At 35.4% G+C, this 21,032-nt stretch overlaps 1 protein-coding gene across 2 annotated transcripts; it reads right to left on the bottom strand.

Annotated features, from left to right (window-relative positions):
• Positions 1-2,546: 2,546 nt before the first annotated feature.
• YJU2 (YJU2 splicing factor homolog) lies at positions 2,547-20,979 on the bottom strand. Of its 2 annotated transcripts, none has more exons than XM_053703143.1 (8): positions 20,890-20,979; positions 19,459-19,559; positions 19,209-19,353; positions 15,879-16,013; positions 14,969-15,150; positions 14,723-14,840; positions 13,083-13,272; positions 2,547-3,068 (listed from the first exon to the last, which is right to left on the bottom strand). In XM_053703143.1, the coding sequence occupies exons 1-8, from the start codon at positions 20,911-20,913 to the stop codon at positions 2,986-2,988; spliced, it is 978 nt and encodes a 325-aa protein (XP_053559118.1). In that variant the 5' UTR covers positions 20,914-20,979; the 3' UTR covers positions 2,547-2,985. The 2 variants fall into 2 exon arrangements, with proteins under 2 accessions (XP_053559118.1, XP_053559119.1); XM_053703144.1 differs by having other exon boundaries at positions 13,083-13,269.
• Between the last annotated feature and the right edge of the window lie 53 nt (positions 20,980-21,032).

Here is a 21,032-nt window from a genome sequence, read left to right as displayed (position 1 = left end):
GATTTCTCCCCTGTGAAAGGCATAGTCAGCTAAAAGAGACTGCACTGGCCTTTCTAACAAGTCTTTTTTCCCGCTAGCTGCTGTTCATTTTCAGATGAGTGTGTGCGCGTCTCTCTCTACTTTTTTTGTTCTTGTATGTTAATTATGCCTCTCTAAGAATAAGAAGGGGAAACCAGACGTGGGCTCATATTCCTAGAAATATGCAATGGTACCTCTCTGTCAAGGCCCAGAGATGCTGAACACACTTTTTTGTTTTTGCTTTATCGTATTAAGAGAATTGCTGAACTGTATTTTGTCTGGATCAGACTGAAACTACAGGATATTTCTCCACTTTGTAAGGCAGAGTGAGCTAAAAAGATACTGAACTGCCTTTTCAAACAAGCATAGATTTTCCGTTTGTTATTCATTATTAGCTGAGCGTGTCTCTAGATTTTCTCTTGTATATATATAGGGATAAGTTCCTTGGGCACCCTTCATGCTTGTTACATATAATGCCATCTTTTGTATTCAAAGTGTATTGAAAGAGCCACATAACCCAACAGTCTACTTATATAAGTATTTCTACACCTATATGTCACTTAATAAAGATTTAGTCTCTGAGAAAGCCACCCCTTTTGTGAATTTGACAGAAGTCAATAAATTCTATGCAGACTACATCAACTATAGTTCAAATTATAAAATGAAGATGGCTTTTTATTTCCCTAGGTGGACACATGGATATTGTATAGAAAAAAATTCCATTTCAAACCACTCTTATTTATGATTTTTTTTTAAAAAAAATAAAAATATTTGTTAACCTTCAATACATTATTCATATTAAGGAGACAAAAAAATTCTATACATTTATAAAACTTTATCTTTCCATTGATTAACACAGAGCTCTGCAAACCATTTGACTATAATAAAATAAATACTTTGCTGAACATTTAAGAATTACAGATTTTGAGCTACATCATTTAAAAACAGAGAGTGAGTTCAATGTCCCATTTTTCCCCAACGAGTACAGATTCCTCAGCTCCAAGCAGAAACTTAAAGGGACAGTCAACACCAGAATTATTTGTTCTAAAAGATAGATAATCCCTTTATTATCCATTCCCCAGTTTTGCATAACCAACACAGTTATAATAATACACATTTTACCTCTGTGATTACCTTGTATCTAAGCCTCTGCAGACTGCCCCCTTATTTCAGTTCTTTGGACAGACTTGCATTTTAGCCAATCAGTGCTCACTCCTCGGTAAATTCACGTGCATGAGCTCAATGTTATCTATATGAAACACAAACTAACACCCTCTAGTGGTGAAAAACTGTCAAATGCAGAGGCGACCTTCAAGGTCTAAGAAATTAGCATATGAACCTCAAAGGTTTAGATTTCAACTAAGAATAACAAGAGAACAAAGCAAAATTGGTGATAAAAGTAAATTGATAAGTTGTTTAAAATTACATGCCCTATTTGAATCATGAAAGCTTTTTTGGGACTTGATTGTCCCTTTAATTTTCAGCTTTCAAATATGCAAAATCGTATCTGCTGTTAAAGGGACAGTTTATACCAAAATAAACTTTCACGATTCAGATAGGGCATGTCATTTTAAACAATTTTCCAATTTACTTTTATCACCAATTTTGCTTTGTTCTCTTAGTATTCTTAGTTGAAAGCTTAACCTAGGAGGTTCATATGCTAATTTCTTAGACCTTGAAGGCCACCTCTTTTCAGAAAGCATTTTAACAGTTTTTCACCACTAGAGGGTGTTAGTTCACGTATTTCAAATAGATAACACTGTGCTCGTGCACGTGAAGTTATCTGGGAGCAGGCACTGATTGGCTAAACTGCAAGTCTGTCAAAAGAACTGAAATAAAGGGGCAGTTTGCAGAGGCTTAGATACAAGATAATCACAGAGGTTAAAAGTATATTATAATAACTGTGTTGGTTATGCAAAACTGGGGAATGGGTAATAAAGGGATTATCTATCTTTTAAAACAATAACAATTCTGGTGTAGACTGTCCCTTTAAATTCTAGTGTTTATACAATTACTTTGAACATAACCCATCTCCTAATTACAGCACACTGGTTGGTACTATTTAGTTATTGCTATGTGATAATTGGTCTTCTTGATTCATGCTGTAGTATCATTGTATATACTAATAATCAGATTGTACAAAAAGACTTCCTGTAATTATATGCATCAGTGACCTGGCAGACTTTGATTATCTCCAGATAAAACAGACACAATTTGGAATGTGCTATTTTCACTATGAACAGTGCAAGAATAAGGGACAAGACATTAACATTTTCCTAGAATAGGAAAGCACTATATGTATTTCATGGGACACTGTGCTTAAAAAAAAAAAAAAATATATCAATCTGCCATGAGCACGTGTTACATTTACACATACTGCAGTATCTGTTTTGTACTACTAATCATCTCTAGCCTCTGTTTTACTGGCAGAAAGGGACCTACTTCTGCAATTTGACATGAAAACACTTTTTTTTCTCACATATCCCTTAATCTTTTAGGTAAAATGCAACCAGTGCAAGAGAAGTAGCCAGGAAATAGAATGTGCTTTTATATTGTCACCGAAGAGGTATTTGTTTTATGCATTAATCACAAAAGCCTTGCCTGCCAGATAAAAGGTACAAACTAGAAGCAATCGGGAAGATATTTTACAAATGCTTCTCAAACACATGGGTGTAAGAGATGCTCTTAAAATATAATAATTTCTTTTAAATCAAATCATCAGAAGTCACAGCAATCTAATCCTATATCAAAGCCTAAGCACTTTAAATGCATCTGTGACTTGAGAAAACATGGTGGGTGTTTTGCGCTAACAAGCACATGTTGCGCTCTCCTTCCACTGCATTTTAACCATTTTGTGGTCTGTGGTTCCAGTAAATCAGCACATGGGATATTGCAGAGATAACAGGAAGTTTCCACACAATCTGTAGTAATCCATCACATCAGGACAGTTGCTGGCACTCCTGTCTCTCAGTCGCTGCTCTCACTATCAGAATATGTCCCCAACAGTGCTAAAGACGTAGGAAGTGAGTTCTGGTGCGGCTTCTCAATCCCTGGGAAGAAAAAAAAAAAAATCTATATAAATATAAAAAAAAATAGAAGATAAAAACTGAAGCATGAAATACAAAATAATTAAACTTTCCTGCAGTTATTTTATTTTCCTGATCCATGTTCCATGACAGCATTCACACAATGTAGATAGAAGTGGCCATCCCATGGGTGTAGAGTTAAACGGTTTGCATTTTTTGTTCTAGGGTACCTATGATAATGTCATATTAAATATATGATTTTGTTAACCCTTTAACTGCTGAATGGTTTTGGAGTTTTTTGATGCTGCTCACATTTAAGCCCTACTGTACGCAATTTTTAAGTTCCCTATAGCTCTCCATTATCTCATCTTATGAGCACAACACATAATAGAGGTGGAAAATGTTGCACTCTTGTAGACCTGAAGTAAAGTAAGTGTTAAGGCATGAAATATGCATAAAGTATTTCACTCATATTAATACACAGTAACAAAAGAGTGACCGCACCACCTAATAGGTATCAAATGCTCAGGCACGGGCTAGAGTCTGGTCCATGATTCAATAATAATATAATATTAAATAATCCCAGCCAATGAGTCTTAGCAATTTTTTCAGCAAAATATTTTAATAGTTTCACACTATGTCATAATCAATCTGACATTACTTAGAAAACCGTTGGAGAAGACCAAAGATACACTCATACAGATCCACACAAACCCCATCCACCAAAAAACACATCCGCACCATATAATCCTAAAATAAAAGTCAAAAATGCAAATGAAAAAAACAATGAAGAAAACAATAACAGAAATACACCCCCAGGGCGTTCCCAGGGAGTGAAGGACAGCAGCACCTGTCTCATAACCTGTAAGAAATCTTATAGTATTTCCATTTCAGGAAGGCACAAAATAATTCCCTTCACAAGAAAAATAAATTGTATCCAATGTGTTGAGAAAGTTAAAGGGACACTGAACCCAAAAATTTTCTTTTGTGATTCAGATAGAGCATGCAATTTTAAATACTTTCTAATTTACTCCTATTATCAATGTTTCTTCTTTCTCTTGCTATCTTTATATGATAAAGAAGGCATCTAAGCTTTTTTCTTGGTTCAGACTGTGGACAGCAGTTTTTGATTGGTGGATGAATTTATCCACCAATCAGCAAGGACAACCAAGGTTGTTCACCAAAAATGGGCCGGCATCTAAACTTACATTTTTGCATTTCAAATAAAGATACCAAGAGAATAAAGAACATTTGACAATGGGAGTAAATTAGAAAGTTGCTTAAAATGTCATGCTCTATCTGAATCACAAAAGAAACATTTTGGGTTCAGTGTCCCTTTAATACCACATAGTCATTTCACTTAAATCTGGATATTTTGTAGTATGCTAGTATACAGTCCGGTCATTTGTAGCATGTGATGTCCTGTAATAGACCCAGGATACTTGTAAATACTTGAAATTACTAATGGTGTTTATAGTCCGTGTTATATTATATCACACAGGAAAATTCAAGCCGTCATATGAGCGGCCCCATTTCTAATATACAAACAGCTATTTATAAGCGAGGTAAACTCCGGCTGCAGATCCAACCTCACACACTTTTAATATTTTCACTCACGGTAAGTACGCTAATATAGCATGTAAAATCACAAATGCTCAGTGTGTAACCCAAACCAGGGGGTTCACTGTAGATGTCAGTTAAGGTACCTTGTATATAGCTGGTAAACTCCTCACCGCAAACCAAGGAAATAGCGATAGATGATATTACCTGTACCGATCAGTTCTGGTATATGCAGTACTACCGTGAGACTTGTCAGCAGCGTGTTTGTTCAGTGTGGCAATGGACCGCAATCAGGATACTCCCATCTCGCTACCTTCGTCTTAGAAGCCATTAGCTATCAGCATGCAGGATGGCTCAGACCGCACAGGTAAGGTCAGGTGCAAGCGTCCAGGCTAATTCCGATGCGCGTTTCGGGGACTCCGCCCCTTTGTCAAGGAAATGTACAGGTGCTTGTGAGGAGGTATTATTTGAACAAATTTTACCAAAAGCTTATTGGACCACGCATTCACTCCCCCTTCACGTCACAAGCTCTCCATGCACGTCAATATCATTCAAAAGTATATGGAACTACGGATGTGGAAAATCCTCACAAATAGCGCACTACCATTATATATCAAAGAAAAGAAAACAGAGCTAACATATAGATCAGGAGGTGTACTCCTATCCCTTTAACCCATGGTCTGTATAAGTCAGACTGACATGCACATTATTTTCTCCATGGTTATATTTCAAGGAAAAGTGCTCATTTTCAGAACAATCTGAACAATTAAGAAGTCACCGAACGCAATATAAAGGCACAGACTACCCCTCACTGTCCGGAGCAATAGTTCTGTGACCTAAGTGTAATAATCCCTATTAATTAAAGTAAGCTTACCTAAATTAATATAGAGAACAAGGAAAACTTTTTTATTTATTCGCAAAAGTAATGATGCCATACATACAGGGGGTTACCCAGATACAACTGTCGGACATCTAGATACCTAATATCTTGGTAACTTACCCCAAGAGAAACTGAGGTAAGAGTCTAACATTCTATTTGGAATCTAGACAGAGTTACTTAAATCTACGGGGGAGTATTGGAAGCGCGCCCTAGCATATTGTCACCACTAGAGTGACCAAGTGAATGATATGAAGTAAGTGTTAGAGGATGATTATAAAATAATCCCAACACTATATAAACATATATTTAGCTCAAATGTTTCAGGGAGAGCTCAGTGAGTCTAAGGCATATCATATCCTGTAGACTACAGATATCATAAGTGCCAAATTGTTTTGTTTCCATCAATACAATATTCCACATATTACCTAGATAAAATGTATTTTATCCCTATTGTCAAAAAGTGAGATACCCAAACTACTACCGTTACTCGCAATCTCGACATGATATGATGACCTTGTCTGAGATCCAGGGAGTATGTTAACGTTGATAGGTGTTATGGACAGGAACTATCTACACAAGAGCTCACTAGACAGGATTAATTGTCATTTGGTACCTAACACTCAAGCTGAAACATTCAAGCTTGAACAAATTCAAATAAAGTTACCCCAAGAGATATCCCTATTAAGGCATTTGGGTGTCATGGTATCAAGTTTCCCGATACACTGGGCTTCTTTCCTAAATAATAATTTCTGTCTGTCCCCACCTCTACATAGAGGGGGTACCCCATCAACAATTTGGAATCTCAATTGGCTTTTATTATGTGAAAATCTTGTGAAATGATGCGTTATCGGGGCATCTTCATCATCTTTGCCTATAGCTGCTTTATGTTGACGTATCCTGTCTCTGGCCGTTTGAGTGGTCTCACCTACATATGCCAGGCCACACGGACACTTGATCACATATTTCAAACTACAGGAGAACCTCCCTTTGATAGGTCTTCTCTTGCCTGAAAGAGGGTGAGTGACACAATCCCCTTGTTGCATTGAATGGCACAAGGCACAATTCATGCAGGGAAAGGATCCTTTCTTAATCATTTCAATTGGTTTCTTTGTCGGACCCCAGTCAGCACGAATTAATGTGTCTCTTAAGTTTCTATTTCGTCTGAAAGAAAAAAAGTGGGGTGTCAACAAACATCTTACCCACTTGGGCATCATCTCTCAGTAGATGCCAATGTTGGAGTATAATCCTCTTGAGTCCTCTGCTGTGGAAACCAAAATGGCTTACAAATGGTACCGAGAATTTCTTAGGGATAGGATTCTTTTTCGTTAAGAGGCTCAACCTATCAATATCCATAACTTTCTTCATGTTATGTGTCAGAACTTCAGTGGGATAGCCTCTATTTGAAAAATTTTTGGACATCTCATCCAGTCTTCTCAGGCACATCTCTGGGTCATCCACAATTCTTTTTGTTCGTAGCAGTTGGCCCAAAGGAAGATTTTTAATGAGAGACGGTGGATGGAAACTATCATACAATAATGTATTATTGCGATCTGTTTCCTTAGTGTATAGGTCAGTTCTCAATCGTTTATCTACCACAGATACCATGGTATCTAGGAAGCTCACTTGTGTCTGGCTGGCTTCCATAGTGAATTTCAATGATGCATGTGCAAAATTCAACCTCGACACAAAGTTGGTCAATTCCTCTTCACTCCCTGTCCAAATGAAAAAGATATCGTCTATATAACGATACCAGCCTTGTACATAATCTCTAAAGCCCTGATCCCTGAAGACAATGTCTTCTTCAAATTTGCCAACGAATACATTTGCATAGGTTGGTGCTACATTTGAGCCGATAGCCGTCCCTTTCTTTTGGACATAATGTGTCTTCGAATAGAAAAAAGTTCTCATAAAGAATGATCTCAAAGAGATCTCTAATGAATCTCCTTTCACTCGGTGAATATAAATTATCCTTATCCAAAAAATAGAAAATACTCTCAATCCCTAAATCATGGGGAATAGAGGTGTAAAGACTGGCTATATCCATAGTTACCAACAGACTATTAGGAGGAACCACCTTGGGTGCAATCTTACATACGAAACCTGTTGTATCTTGTAAGTATGACTCTAAATAACCCAGTAGGGGTCTAATCAATTGATCCAGAAATATTGCAATCGGTTGGAAAATGGAGTCCGTACCTGCCACAATTGGGCGACCCGGAGGATCCTGCAGTTTTTTATGTATTTTGGGTAATACATAGAAGACTGGTATAATCGGGTTTGCTGTTATCAAGAATTGTGCTGGTTTATTAGTGATTATGTCAGAAGCTAATGCTTCCTCGACTACCATCAAGATCTTGTCTTTCATTCTTGTGGTGGGATCCCCTGCTATTTTTATATAATTTGTTTGGTCCTGAAGTTGTCTTAGAACTTCTTCCTTATACTTTGTTTTACTCATAATTACAAGGGCTCCACCCTTGTCGGCTGGCTTCAGAATCAGATCAGTGTGTTTCTGGATTTCCCCAAGTAGTTCTCTCTCCTTCTTAGTCATATTGAATTTTGCCTTTGTATGAAAGCTCCTCCTCATCTTTTCAAATTCCTTTTTAAACACAGTAATATATGCTTCAACAGAAGCATTAGTATGAGGAGGATTAAAGGTGCTTTTAGGCTTAATATTCATAGTGTGAAATTGAAAGGGACCAGTTGACTCAGATTGAGTGGATTGTTCTTTATTAACAAAACAACTTTTTAACCATAGATTTCTAAAAAAATCTGTGTAGATCACATTCAATCGCAAAGAAATCAGGGAGAGTAGTAGGGACAAAGGACAACCCCTTCTGTAACACTCTCAAACTATCATCTGCAATATTAAGATCAGATATATTCACCACTAAACTATCCGTGGTTACCTCCTGTTCTGTCTGGTAGAGATCTGGTATGTGGTGTCTCTTGTGTTGCCTGTGTTTCCTCCCCCCTCTCCTCTGCCTCTTCTTCTGTTCCTTGTGCCACGTCCTCTTAAAGGAAAAGGGACAGGTGAATCACTAAAATCGCTATCAGAGGAGGATTCGCCTGTAAAATTGCTTGGTTGTGTACCCCTTCTAAATCTCCTGAAGGGTGTAAAGTCAGGATTGCGCCATCTATATACTTTATTATTTTGGTAGTCACTGAGATCCCTCTGAAATTTTTTGTATTTTTTACTTTCCAGACTTTTTTTGAAATTATTCAAGTCCCCATCTAGTTTATTCTTAAAACTATAAAACTCTGTCTCAGACTTCAACTCCTTAATGGACAATTCTACCGTATCAATTTCCTGTTGCATTCTGGGTAATTCCTTCTGTATGTATTCAATTGTAAGAATTATTATATCATATGAGCATTTATTTAAAATGCCTTCAAATTTGTAACAATATTCTGTATTGTCCCTGAACAGTGTGGGGTGTAAGTGACTTTTAAGGCCCCTAGGAATACGTTTTTGTCTGAAGTATTCTGCCAAAGTGACAGAATGAAGATCATAAACAATTTTCTGTTTGATCATTTGTTCTAAACTGGGTGGGTCCTTATTAACAGGTTCTGTATTTAAGAAATCTCTGTTGCCTACACATAAGGTTGCTATTCGTGAGGCATCCAGATCTGAATAAGCAAATATCTTAGAGCCCTCCATTAAAGTAATTAGAGGAATAAATAGAACAATACAAAATAAATAAGTGTGCTAGTCACGGACCTATAATAATATGTAGTAACAAAAGAGTGACCGCACCACCTAATAGGTATCAAATGCTCAGGCACGGGATAGAGTCTTGTCCATGACTCAATAATAATATAATATTAAATAATCCCAGCCAATGAGTCTTAGCAATTTTTCAGCAAAATATTTTAATATTTTCACACTATGTCATAATCAATCTGACATTACTTAGAAAACCATTGGAGAAGACCAAAGATACACTCATACAGATCCACACAAACCCCATCCACCAAAAAACACATTGCAGTGAGGAGTTTACCAGCTATATATAAAGGTACCTTAACTGACATCTACAGTGAACCCCCTGGTTTGGGTTACACACTGAGCATTTGTGATTTTACATGCTATATTAGCATACTTACCGTGAGTGAAAATATTAAAAGTGTGTGAGGTTGGATCTGCAGCCGGAGTTTACCTCACTTATAAATAGCTGTTTGCATATTAGAAATGGGGCCGCTCATATGACAGCTTGAATTTTCCTGTGTGATATAATATAACACGGACTATAAACACCATTAGTAATTTCAAGTATTTACAAGTATCCTGGGTCTATTACAGGACATCACATGCTACAAATGACCGGACTGTATACTAGCATACTACAAAATATCCGGATTCAAGTGAAATGACTATGTGGTATTAACTTTCTCAACACATTGGATACAATTTATTTTTCTTGTGAAGGGAATTATTTTGTGCCTTCCTGAAATGGAAATACTATAAGATTTCTTACAGGTTATGAGACAGGTGCTGCTGTCCTTCACTCCCTGGGGACGCCCTGGGGGTGTATTTCTGTTATTGTTTTCTTCATTGTTTTTTTCATTTGCATTTTTGACTTTTATTTTAGGATTATATGGTGCGGATGTGTTTTTTGGTGGATGGGGTTTGTGTGGATCTGTATGAGTGTATCTTTGGTCTTCTCCAACGGTTTTCTAAGTAATGTCAGATTGATTATGACAGTGTGAAACTATTAAAATATTTTGCTGAAAAAATTACTAAGACTCATTGGCTGGGATTATTTAATATTATATTATTATTGAATCATGGACCAGACTCTAGCCCGTGCCTGAGCATTTGATACCTATTAGGTGGTGCGGTCACTCTTTTGTTACTGTGTATTAATATGAGTGAAATACTTTATGCATATTTCATGCCTTAACACTTACTTTACTTCAGGTCTACAAGAGTGCAACATTTTCCACCTCTATTATGTGTTGTGCTCATAAGATGAGATAATGGAGAGCTATAGGGAACTTAAAAATTGCGTACAGTAGGGCTTAAATGTGAGCAGCATCAAAAAACTCCAAAACCATTCAGCAGTTAAAGGGTTAACAAAATCATATATTTGATATGACATTATCATAGGTACCCTAGAACAAAAAATGCAAACCGTTTAACTCTACACCCATGGGACGCCCTGGGGGTGTATTTCTGTTATTGTTTTCTTCATTGTTTTTTTCATTTGCATTTTTGACTTTTATTTTAGGATTATATGGTGCAGATGTGTTTTTTGGTGGATGGGGTTTGTGTGGATCTGTATGAGTGTATCTTTGGTCTTCTCCAACGGTTTTCTAAGTAATGTCAGATTGATTATGACATAGTGTGAAACTATTAAAATATTTTGCTGAAAAAATTGCTAAGACTCATTGGCTGGGATTATTTAATATTATATTATCATATTAATACACATTAAAGTTTTTGGAAAAAAAGTGATTTATATGGATTTGGTATATGACCAGGTGTTTTAAACTGGGAAGGGCTCAAAAGGGGAATATGTATGTGTTTAGATATATGTGTATGAGTGTTACATATATGTATGAATGAAGTATTTTAATATTTTCTAATACAAAATCATAGTATGGCATCTTTGTGGAGTAATTTTCATTTTATTTTTACATGATTTGCACAGATCTTAGAGTGTTGAACTTTCCACAAGAATAAATCTGGCTCTGAAAGAGCTGAATGCTGCAAGCGGATGCCTTCTTCCGCATTCAAAACTTACAAATGCACATGTCTAATGATGACATCATGTCGTCATCTGCAGCAAATTAGTTAGTTAAAAAACAACCTCTCAACAACACCACACAGGTCAAACAAGAATGAAAACAATCACCAAGTAAAAAAATAAAAAAGGAAATCACATAAATTCAAAGGTTAATAATAGAATATAATACAAAGGTTTATTTTACTTGCTAAATAAATTAGCTATTGAATCTCACTTCCCATATATAAAGAAACAAAAACGAAGTAAATAAAATGGACTGCAACCCAATATAAATTTGAATATATACTTACACTTTTTACATTTTTAAAAAGGGACATGACATTTTTTTAGGATTGTTTTTATTAACTGAATTCAACTGCCTTGACCATAGCAAAAAGCCTGTGTCTTATAGCTATTGGAACGTTTACCCAATACAGAAAGAAAAAAAAAAAAAAAGTAAAACAAAGTTGAGTGTATCTGCACACAATGATCAGGTTGCCAGATCCAAAAATATTAGAATATAAACCAAAAAAGAGAGACAGCAATCACTAGATTTGCAAAGAAAATGCAAAACAATTTGTAATCCATAATAATACTGGTAAAAAAGGGTTTTTTCCCTGCAAGTTGCTTAATGCCTCCCCATTGAAAGTAATTAAATTTTGATGGAAAGGTTACTCTAGCAAATACAAATCAGACTACCTGTTTTTTCAGTGTACAGTATCTTACATTCCCCTCTATTGTCATAGCATGTTTTTCCAATTAGAACAGTAAGAGTTCTGTGTATTTTGACACAATCTCGACAACTTTCAGAGTGTGAGATAAAACATGGGGATCTGCAGGGGCAAATACGTTTAGTCCTGGCAAAGAACAGTTGCATCTATAGAATGCCCCTGTTTAGCTCACTAGCAGAGACTGTAAAACATTTTACAATAAGCAAAACAATACACTTTGAATTTCATACTTTTATAAATATTACAGCGGTTTTTTTTTTGCAGGTTAATGTGTAAATTTTAGTACAATTTCTACTGTGTGCCACATTAATTTTTTTCCTGTGGAATTTCAATAAGAATTTTAAATTTCCCCATAAAATAACATTTTTGCAGAACTATTTGATTTTATAAATGCAATTAACAATATGATTTTTACTCCTTTTTCTTTTTCAATATTTAATTCCATATGATTTTTGTGAGCCCTATTTTAATGTATGCATCTCCTTAGCATACTTAAAAGAGACAGTCTAGTCAAAATTAAGTTTCATGATTCAGATAGGGAATGCGATTTGAAACAACTTTCCAATTTACTTTTAGCATCAAATTTGCTTTGTTTCTAGGTATTCTTTGTTGAAAGTTAAACCTAGGTATGCGTATACTAATTTCTAACAGCTAGACAGTGCTAGTTCATATGTACTATATAGATAACATTGTATTCACTCCCGTGGAGTTATTTATGAGTTAGCACTGATTGGCTGAAATGCAAGTCTGTGAAAAGAACTGAGATAAGGGGGCAATCTGCAGAGGCTTAGATACAATGTAATCACAGAGGTAAAAAGTATAGTAATATAACCATATTTGTTATGCAAAAACTGGTGAACTGGTAATAAAGGGATTATTTATCTAATTAAACAATACCAATGCTGGAGTATACTGTCCCTTTAAATGTGGGGAACAAATCTTTGCAAAAACACACTGTTCTCAAGGTATAAACTGCCTTTAGGGAATTCTATGTGGTGCTTCATAGTAGAGATTTTTTTTTACAGAATCTTGCAAGCCCAGAGACCTTTAGATAAATTGGACCCTCAGTGAGTGAAGGATGTTATTTATTGACATATTAAACCTGTGGAAAGTATTTAGCTCAAGCAGCATATACACTCACCAGGTTTTATTCCTATGCCCTTGGTTGTAACCTCTCCAGGCCTTTTATCATTGACTTGTGGTGCAATCACTGGTGGTCGTGTCTCCTGTCCAGATCGAGCAGCATCCTGCTTTTTCACCACTATCAATCCCGAAATTAGTTGGCGGTTACTCAGTTTGCCCTTGTTGTTCTTCTGAGAGTCAAAGTTCTGCTGAACAGCACAGGGTTATACAGAGATTAACACAAATCAGTCAAGTCTATAAAGCAAATCAAATTTGACTAATCTTTATTAAGTCATTTATTTTAACTTATTCAGCAAGGGGCAAAGAGGAGTATTTATATCCTGAAAAGCGTAAAAGGAACATGTTACCCATATGGTAAATCACTTGAAATGATGGAGTATATCTGTATAAAGCAGACAAGAAAATATCACATGAACATCTCTTAGCAGTTATCATTCAGCTACTGTTTTTACTGTCATGGTGAAAAACAGTCAATTAGCATAATTATTGAGTTCACATTTTGCTTTACTGTGACTTTAGTATAATCTTGCATGGTTTCATAATAGACTTCTATAATGCCTAATGTTGCATCCTATGAGGAAATCTGATACTATGAATGCTATAAACATATGGTATTTATTTAATGTACGTGTTATAGGAGTGCCAACACCAGCCACTATGATAACTAAAGTTGATTCTGCTGATTATACGGATAGAGCCTAATGCTGACTAATTAATTATTTTACTTTATGGATTAAGGAGGTGTTGAAATATTTTATATACATAAATATCTAATAAAAGATAGCAAATCAACTGATTTAGAGCAATTATATTACCAACAGCAAAATAACAGAACTGTACATCAATGTGCAAATGCTTTGGAAAAGCTAATGATAAAATAAGTTATAAATAATCATGAAATAAAATTATCATATAGTTATAGATGGCAGGATTTTTTTTAATTAACAGTGTGAGATATAATGATCTCTATAAATAAGTTTTCGAGAATGAGCGGGCATATGTAGTTGCTCTGTAATAAGGATATGGATATTTACTTGTGTTTAGAGCATTCTGTGAAATATTTAAATCTGTATTTGTTCTTTAGTTATTACTTAAAATGATGGATGATTTTCTAGGATTTTCAAGTGTATTAATGTTTGCTTGACTGCTTGATTTGTGTTTTGCCCTTGCATGTTTCTTTGTCAAGCATTAATAGAGTTGGATTTAAATAAAAAATGTAGGAACATCATCTAATTTATTACGCATACACTGCAAAATTCTTAATAGTTAGGGCCTAGCAAACTAGTGAAATTTTCAAGCCACAGGCATGTGTGTGTGTCAGTATTGGTCTGTTGATTTATAGCTACCATTTTTAAAGGCTGAACCTTTTAACTATCTATATAGCTATAAGTTATTTTATCCATATACTATCTTGGCCTATTCCAGCAGTAGGTACCAAAATAATGTGAGTGTCTAACTAGTTAGCTTCCAAGGAAGTGTAAAACTCATGGTAAGCCCTCAGATGGAAATCAGTGGGTTTCTATATGGATATGTAGTATATGTAACAATAGTATACTTGTAAGTTACAACATCTTATTACTTATACATAATGCAATCGGGCAAGTCCTAAGGGCCATAAGAAACTTGGGGATCACTGACCTCACTCAAAATTTCAGTTGGGTTGACTTTTGTCATTTTAGGTTTCGTACAAGCAGGTTCTTCATCAGAATCAGAATCCACCAAAGACCGCTTCTTCTGGGCTTCAGCAAGCATTGCCCTAAACACAATGAGTTTCAAAGAAAAGTATATTGTTTATTCTCTCCAAACCAGTACAATACGCAGAAATTAACTACAATGGACTTAAAGTTTTAAATGAATGTTAATATAACTGCTTTCCAATTCTACCTCATCTCCTGCTCATCCTCGTCCTCCTGCCTCTTCCTCATCTCCTCCTCAGTCTCCCTGTAACGTTCCAGCATTGACTCAAAATCCACATTTGCCTGTCGCTGGTTTAGATCTTTCAACTCTTGCAGATTCTCCAAAACCTCCATTTCCATCTTTGAATCCTTCGTTCTATTCTCCAGAACCTGTCCACAGATAAACCCAGAATCTAACCTTTATAGGACATCAGAGCTAGACAATATTACAGACATGTGGCAGATTTACAACTACCATTGTAAGGTGTTATCAATGCCATACACGCTTGTGCAAAAAGATAACAGTTTAAATGGTTGAAGGTTCAGGGGTAATTTGTGGAAGCACGTCTTAACAGAAAGGGTAGATCATTTATGGAATAAACTTCCATTAAAGGTGGTAAAGGAAAACACTGTGGGGGAGTTAAGCATAAGGCTATCGTATGCACTAAATAAACCTATACTTTATAGGAAATGTGGGCAGACTTGTTGGGCATATGCTTCTTACATGCCCTTGAAATCTATGTTCCTATGCAAGTGAAAAGACAAAAAGGCACATGTTACAAGTATCTGACTACAAAGCTGTTAAATTTTGTTTTTATGTTTAGTAAACTCCAACTGAATTACCCATAAAATGATTAATATGAGTAGCAATAAATAAGTATTTGTAGTTTCATTATTTTTCCTGCTTTCCCTGTAATATAACTCTAAAAATTGTAGGGGTATTCCCCACTGTCCCCCAAAATGGCTATAGTAATTTGTGCAGAATCCCTTGGTCAGTGTAAGAACTTATAGCTGCATCTAACCGGCCCTAGCAAAATACATTAGATAAACAAAACTCAAGGTTTTCAATTTAATTTTAACTCTCTGCAAAGCATTGCTGACCAAACCCCTGTATATACCTTCATAGGATTATTAAGCTCCTCCTCCTCACGCTCTTTTTGAAATCTCTTCTCTTCCTCCTCAATCAACTTCTCTGCCTGAAAATTGCGCGTTGCGCCATGCTCCATGGCATAATCAGTATTTTCAGGATCTGTCTGTAGAAAAAAAAAAAAAAAAAAAGCACACATTAACATATCACAAATAAAGAATGATTTATACAATACATTAACGGCCGGGAGATCATTGGATATCAGATACAAACATCATGAGAAGAAAAAAAAGGGAGGGCGGCGAGTGAAGGAGTGGCATCCCAAATACAATGTCGGTATCGGCAATAAGAGGTTTATGTGGCAGTTTAAAAAAAATAAAAAAAAAATATAAGGAAAATCATGAATTAAAGTGATGTTTATTTTTGATGATACCTCTAATGATATTGTGCAGAGCAATGAACGTTACCATCACTTTAAAATTCTGCATACTAGCTATCAAATTAAGGCATGTGTTTTCAATCTCTCTAACATTTCTAAAAGTCATGGTAAACTTGCATGTACAACTTTGTTGAAATGTGAACTTTCTCCCAAACAAAGTATAAAAATGTAATTGTCTCACATACCTCCCTGCAATAGTGTGGTATTCCCCTTCCCTTCAGTAATCCAGCTCGCCAGCCTGCCCCCTTCTTGCATTTTTTTTTTTTAATTACATCATCCTTTACTAGCTAATCCGTAGTGTATTAGCTGGTAAAAGGGTCCTTTCCTTTTTTAACCCCTTAAGGACCAGCGACGTACCCTGTATGTCGCTGGCCATTTTTTGGGACTTGATTGTTTTATAGCGTGGTCTTGCCACCAGCTTTGAGACTGCTCTATTCCGCAAAGCCTGCTGGAGGGAGGGAATTAATAGCGTGTTCTTGCTAGACTTGTGCTATTATGTCCTGAAAAAAACCTTAACGACCAGTGACATACAGGGTACATTGTGGTCATTAAGGGGTTAAAGAAAATGAGAGATGTGGGGACGTATATAGTGACACGTACAGTGGGCGAACTGCTCTACACATCACTGCAATGCAGAAAGAAGTCATTGCGGGGTTGGAGGAAAAAGAGTTATTGACAGGGATTAAAAATACAATAAATTAAGTAAAATGTATAACAATTATGAATGCATTTTGCTATTCCAGTGTATGATACAAGATTTTAAAACTTAAAATATTTGCATAGTTTACTATCACTTTAAAGGGACACTTAAGTCAAAATTAAACTTTCATGATTCAGATAGAACATGCAATTTTAAACAACCAATGTACTTCTATTAACAAAATATGCACGGTCTTTTTATATTTACATGTACTACTGAGCATGTGCAAGAATTCACAGAATATACATATATGCATCTGTGATTGGCTGATAGCGGTCACATGATATAGGGGGAGTGGAAATAAACAAATTTAAAATTTGTCAGAAAAAAAAAAATATACTAATTTGAAGATTAGATTAAGTGCTATTGCATTGGTTTTTTTATCATAAGTTTTTTGATTATGCAAATGTACTGCATTTACTGGTCCTTTGATACAGACTTACAACTTCATGTTTCTAGTCTACAAACAAGTTAGATATCCTTTCTGACACAGCACAGATCAGTCTCTAGAAGACATTGAAAAAAATAAATCACTTTACCATTTGACAAAACAAATTCTCTTATGTATTAACCCTTTCCTGACTGGGTTAAAGTGTACACGATCGCGAGATTTCAATTATTGGATCGGGTCTGGGGGGTGTCCCTATAACCCTAGGAACACCCTCCAGACTGCGATCAAATCTGAGAAGCACAGTAGGCTTCAGGACAGCCGTTGGCTATGACGCTCTATTCCGTCATAACGGTTTTAAAGCCCAGTGTAATTATGACGGAATAGAACGGCATAACAGCGTTAAAAGGGACATGAAACAAACTTTTTATATTTTTTTAAATTCAGACAGAGAATAGCATTTTAATACACTTTCCAATTTGCTTCATTATCTTATCCAACAGAACAAAGTCAATTAGATAGTAGTACTAAATTGGAATGTTTAAATTTGCATGCTCTGTCTGTATCATGAAAGTTTAATTTTGATTTTACTGGCCCTTTAAAGGGATAGTTTAGTCAAAATTACAGTTTCATGATTCAGGTAGAAAGTTGCTTAAAATTGCATGCTCTAATTTCCTCCTATTATCAATTTTTCTTTGTTCTCTTGCTATCTTTATTTGAATGTAAGCTTACAAGCTGGTCCATTTTTGGTTCAGCACCTGGGTAGCGCTTGCTGATTGGTGGCTACATTTAGACACCAATCAGAAAGTGCTACCCAGGTGCTAAACCAAATATGGGCCAGCTCCTATGCTTAGTCTTGGTTTTTCAAATAAAGATACCAAGAAAACAAAGAAAATTTGATTATAGGAGTAAATTAGAAAGTTGTTTAAAATTGCATGCTCCATCTGAATCATAAAAGTGTAATTTTGACTAAACTTTATCTATTAGCTTGAAATAATGAACAAATATATTTGTTCATTTGTTTCTTGTGTCAACGAATAAATGTATGACAAAATACTTCAACTTTCTTATTTGTTTGTCAAAGAAAGAAAAATAAATCATTTTTGCCATGTATAGTCTAGAACAAAAAAAAAATATTTTACTTTATAATGATGCAAAGTATAATACAGTAATATGATCACAGTTGAACAATGTTTGTTTACCTTCTATTAGCTAAAACAGCAGGACTATTTAAAAAAAAAAAAGCATAAAAATGTATAATTAATACCTCCTTATTCTTAAATAGACACCGTACTGCAAAAACTTACAAGCACTAAATTGTAAGAGCAAATCATTTTAGCACTTCTGATCCTGGAAATCTGGGTTTAAACCGTTCAAAGAAGTGAAACACAAAGTCACACTAGTCAGGAGCCGCCGAGAATTCTGGTCCCGTGCAAACACGGACGGTGAGACCTTCAGCAGCACTTGCATGACTCAGCCATTCACCATGCTTGCCTGCTTGGGGACTAGCAGTTGTTGGAGCTTCCCAAGCAGAACTTTAACTATGTGTCTAACCACATAGGCCTGCAAGGTCAGTACTACTAGTATGACATGCTTTAACAACTTGGAGCATGTAACTTTTGCTCTACAATGTCTCTTAATTGCTTTCCATAAACCAGTTGGCAGGAAGCTTTCCTCATTAACATACTAACATTTCTGAATACAATGAGTAAGAAATCATAAATGATAAAAAAAAAAAAAGACTTGAAGTAGAACCAATCCATTAATGTGTCACCCATATGTTTTCCTAATATAAGGGTTTTATTTTTTTTAAAATTTCTTCTTCTATTTCTACCTTGAAAGTAATTTCAGCAAGGCAGCGTGTACACTTGATATAAAAGCGGAATATGGGAAGTCCCAGGTACTGCTCACACTGAACGGTCTCCTTTCTTGCATTGAACTTTTTTCCTTTGTAAATATATTCTCCACAAGTCTTACACCTACAATGTATAGGAGAAAATTGTTAAGATCAAAAATAATATAATTTATCTAATAATGAGCTTTAACAATATAAATTAACTATATGCATTGAGCTGACTCCTCACCTCATGTTAAATGGAGCCATCAAACGCACAACATACTGACGGTCTTTCGGAAGCCTCAATTTTGGGATCTTCGACGGATCAAAATCTGGAGGGTAATATTTCTACAAATGATAGATTGTGAGTATAAATACAAGGAAACACAATCCAGTAGCAGAATGATAAAAAGTAAAAAATAAAACACACACACGTACGGTGGCCATATTTTAAATGAAATCAAATACAGCAATTTTCTATTATGAATATGGAAGAGCACTATATTAAACATGTTTTACCAGAGAAAAGTTTAGTTACATCTATTTATACTGACAGGAAGGGACATGGGGAACAGAAACTCACTGGATGATAAACACAGTTCTACATGTTTATTTTTAAGAATTTTTTTTTTTCTTTTTCTTAAACGTGACTTTACGGTTACCAAAACACCTGTTGCAATGTTGCTGCATTTCTCTTTAAATAGTGCAACCATGCATTAGTTATTTGTTTTGCACAAGAATAAAAAAGTTGCTTCGATTTTTCCCTGATAATACTTCTAAAAACACACACATTGTTGTATATATATATATATATATATATATATAGGTAATCTCTTTAGTGTATTTTATTAGGAACATCTGCCCAATTCAGTATTTTAGCATATTTTATTCTCAGTGCTCTCACTGGTAACACAATGTTTATACAACGTTGCAAGTAATCAGACTGCATGAAAACCTGTGAAGCTAACCATTTCATGCCTTCAGTTTTTACTAGTACAGTATTATGCACTGTGAAATTAACACTTAATTGCCTAGAGTAACTAGTATGCCCTGTAAAACTAACCCTTTATTGCTTACAGTAACTAGTATTATGCCCTGTTAAATTAACCTAACTACTATAAAGCACTGTAAAATTAACCCTTTATTGCGTACAGTAACTAGTATTATGCCCTGTAAAATTAACCCTTTATTGCCTACGGTAATGGGGTTAATAGTTTATAACTGATGGCATTGCAAGGGTTAATAGAAAAGAGATTGATTTCAGTATGTCAATATGTGCCCTAAGGACAGTGCTGTTTTCATTTTAGAAGCTCTCTGTGCAGTTTCTTCAAGATGCAACATTGTATAGAAAACATCAACAGTGGCTGGGGATGTAAAACGCTTGTTTCTCCCATAGAGAATAAAATACGCTAAAATAAGAGAAATATATATATATATATATATATATATATATATATATATATATATCACATCATTGCATACATTCCGCGTAATTCTTCTGCTGTGGTTCTTAGGAAAAAAAAAGGAAACTCATTTTTTCCCCAATATGAACGAACCCCACAATCACACCTAAATACCGGGTTATGTTACTATGTAACCAGTCAACATTCACACTTCCCGATATTCCCTACGTATCATCCCATCTTCTGCTACAACTATCCCCTATAATAATTCATACATTTAACACTTTTCGTTCCGACATATTTCCTTTTCACAGCAGCTACGATCTCTTCTCAAAGGCGCTAACAGATGACGTAATCACAACAAGCTATACACAAGTCAACTCTCGATGACGAACCCAGCAGACAGGCTTATCTCATT

This window comes from Bombina bombina, chromosome 2 (assembly GCF_027579735.1).
Source record: "Bombina bombina isolate aBomBom1 chromosome 2, aBomBom1.pri, whole genome shotgun sequence".
NCBI classification, from domain to species: Eukaryota; Metazoa; Chordata; class Amphibia; order Anura; family Bombinatoridae; genus Bombina; species Bombina bombina.
The sequence above is the reverse complement of the archived record's forward strand: the minus strand, read 5'-3'. Positions and strand labels throughout refer to the sequence as shown.